This window comes from Mandrillus leucophaeus, unplaced genomic scaffold (genome assembly GCF_000951045.1).
Source record: "Mandrillus leucophaeus isolate KB7577 unplaced genomic scaffold, Mleu.le_1.0 Scaffold674, whole genome shotgun sequence".
NCBI lineage: Eukaryota > Metazoa > Chordata > Mammalia > Primates > Cercopithecidae > Mandrillus > Mandrillus leucophaeus.
This window is the reverse complement of record NW_012107297.1, coordinates 842,478-843,983: the sequence shown is the minus strand read 5'-3', so window position 1 is coordinate 843,983 and position 1,506 is coordinate 842,478. Positions and strand designations below refer to the sequence as shown.

The following is a 1,506-nucleotide window of genomic DNA, read 5'->3' as shown; positions in this document are numbered from 1 at the left end:
GGGGGGTCGTCACACCCGTAGTTAGCTCTGCTCACTTCAGCCAATAACTGTAGGTTATCAGAAAACATCCCACCCCCCTCTCCCAATTGGAGGAAAAAGCAAAGGGGGCGGAACGCGGAGGCTATTAGCCAATCCCGTGTGAGCTCCCGTTGCGGCTCCGCCCTCACCGGAGACGTAGACGTCATTGCGGAGAGCACAGGCGGCGAATTCTGAGCGAGTGTAGCCGGGCAGGCTGGGCAGTGGGGTCCACCGCTGGCTCTCTGGGTGGTAGGCATCGGCGAAGGGCAGCTTCAGGAGACCTTTGCGGTCGCAACCGCCGATGACTACGATCACTTCAGCTAGGTCCATGAATCTGGCGTGCGGATAAGCCCACTGCCTGTTGGGCCGCACCCAAGTTCGGCCCTCTCTTACCCTCTCGTCCCTTTCATGAGCTTTTGCCATCACCCCCGCCCACCCGACCCCCCGGCCCCACTCCCGCTAGACTCTGCCACTTCCAACTTTCCCTGTGGGTATTGGGAAGAGAATCGCTCATTCTTACCGCATTCTGCTGACCTCTAAACTACAGAAAAAAAAAACCCAAAAAAACAATCTACAGAGCCCTTGCCCTCACCTAGAAAAATAACCTCGTTTAATCCGTATGGCAATTATATTAGTAGGGATTATTACCGCTTTCACACGGAGGAAACTGAGGCTCACATACCATGGCGTGCTCAAAGTCATGCAGCCATTAAGCGTCATGACGAGTTGGAATTCAAGCCCAGGTTTGTCTGTCGCTAACTCATCTTCAACACTCTTTTCTCACCTCCAACCGCTGATTCTGCTGCCTCCCTCCTCCTATGACATCCCCTTATCCCTAATTCCATTAAGCCGGATAACTCGCCCTTTCAGCCAATCATTCTTTCCTCTCATTGACGCCTCAAGCATCTGACCCCACCAGAATTACCATACCCTTTAGCTACCGGTTTTCTAATTCCTTTGGCACATATTTGAGGATCTCTGTCCCAGGCCCTGTGCTTAGTGTTAGAGATAGTGTAGTCTCTGGGGGCATGATTAAGGGCTACTCTGCTCAGAGCCTCTCGGTCTGGCTTTCCAGGGGTGGGGCAGTCCGCTTTCACCCTTTCCCCACGCTCCTGCCTATTTCTATCCCTCATTAGACTGCGAGCTCCCAGAGGGCAAACAGTGTTTTCAAATCACTTCCACACCCAGGCACCCTGCACAGAACGTGCGTAGAGTAGTAAGTACTCGGAATTACGGTTGCATGGGCGAAAGAAACAGTGTGCGCAGGGGTGGGGTCTCTGCATCTCCCTCACTGGCTTGTTAACTCTTCAAGGGCAGAATTATGGGCACCGAGCCTCTAAAATGTTTAACGAATGTCTGTCTGCATATCATCAAGAGGCAGTACTAAAGGATGATGAAGGAATGAATGGGCGGTGGAAGAAGGTGGGAAGAACGGAGGGCGGGAGGCTAGGGGACGGCGGCCGTACCTCCGCGGCCGCGTCCGCAGCG

The 1,506-nt window shown here is 53.7% G+C and overlaps 1 protein-coding gene across 1 annotated transcript in view; it reads right to left on the bottom strand.

Moving 5' to 3' along the window:
• The window catches only part of KLHL35 (kelch-like family member 35), a gene marked incomplete at its 5' end in the record, with an annotated part of 13,587 nt that extends 12,083 nt beyond the window's left edge, over positions 1 to 1,504 (bottom strand). Inside the window, 2 exons of the mRNA XM_012002047.1 lie at positions 168 to 352; positions 1,485 to 1,504. Of these exons, the coding sequence (XP_011857437.1) occupies positions 168 to 352; positions 1,485 to 1,504 (205 nt within the window). The remainder of the gene's footprint in view (positions 1 to 167; positions 353 to 1,484) is intronic.
• Between the last annotated feature and the right edge of the window lie 2 nt (positions 1,505 to 1,506).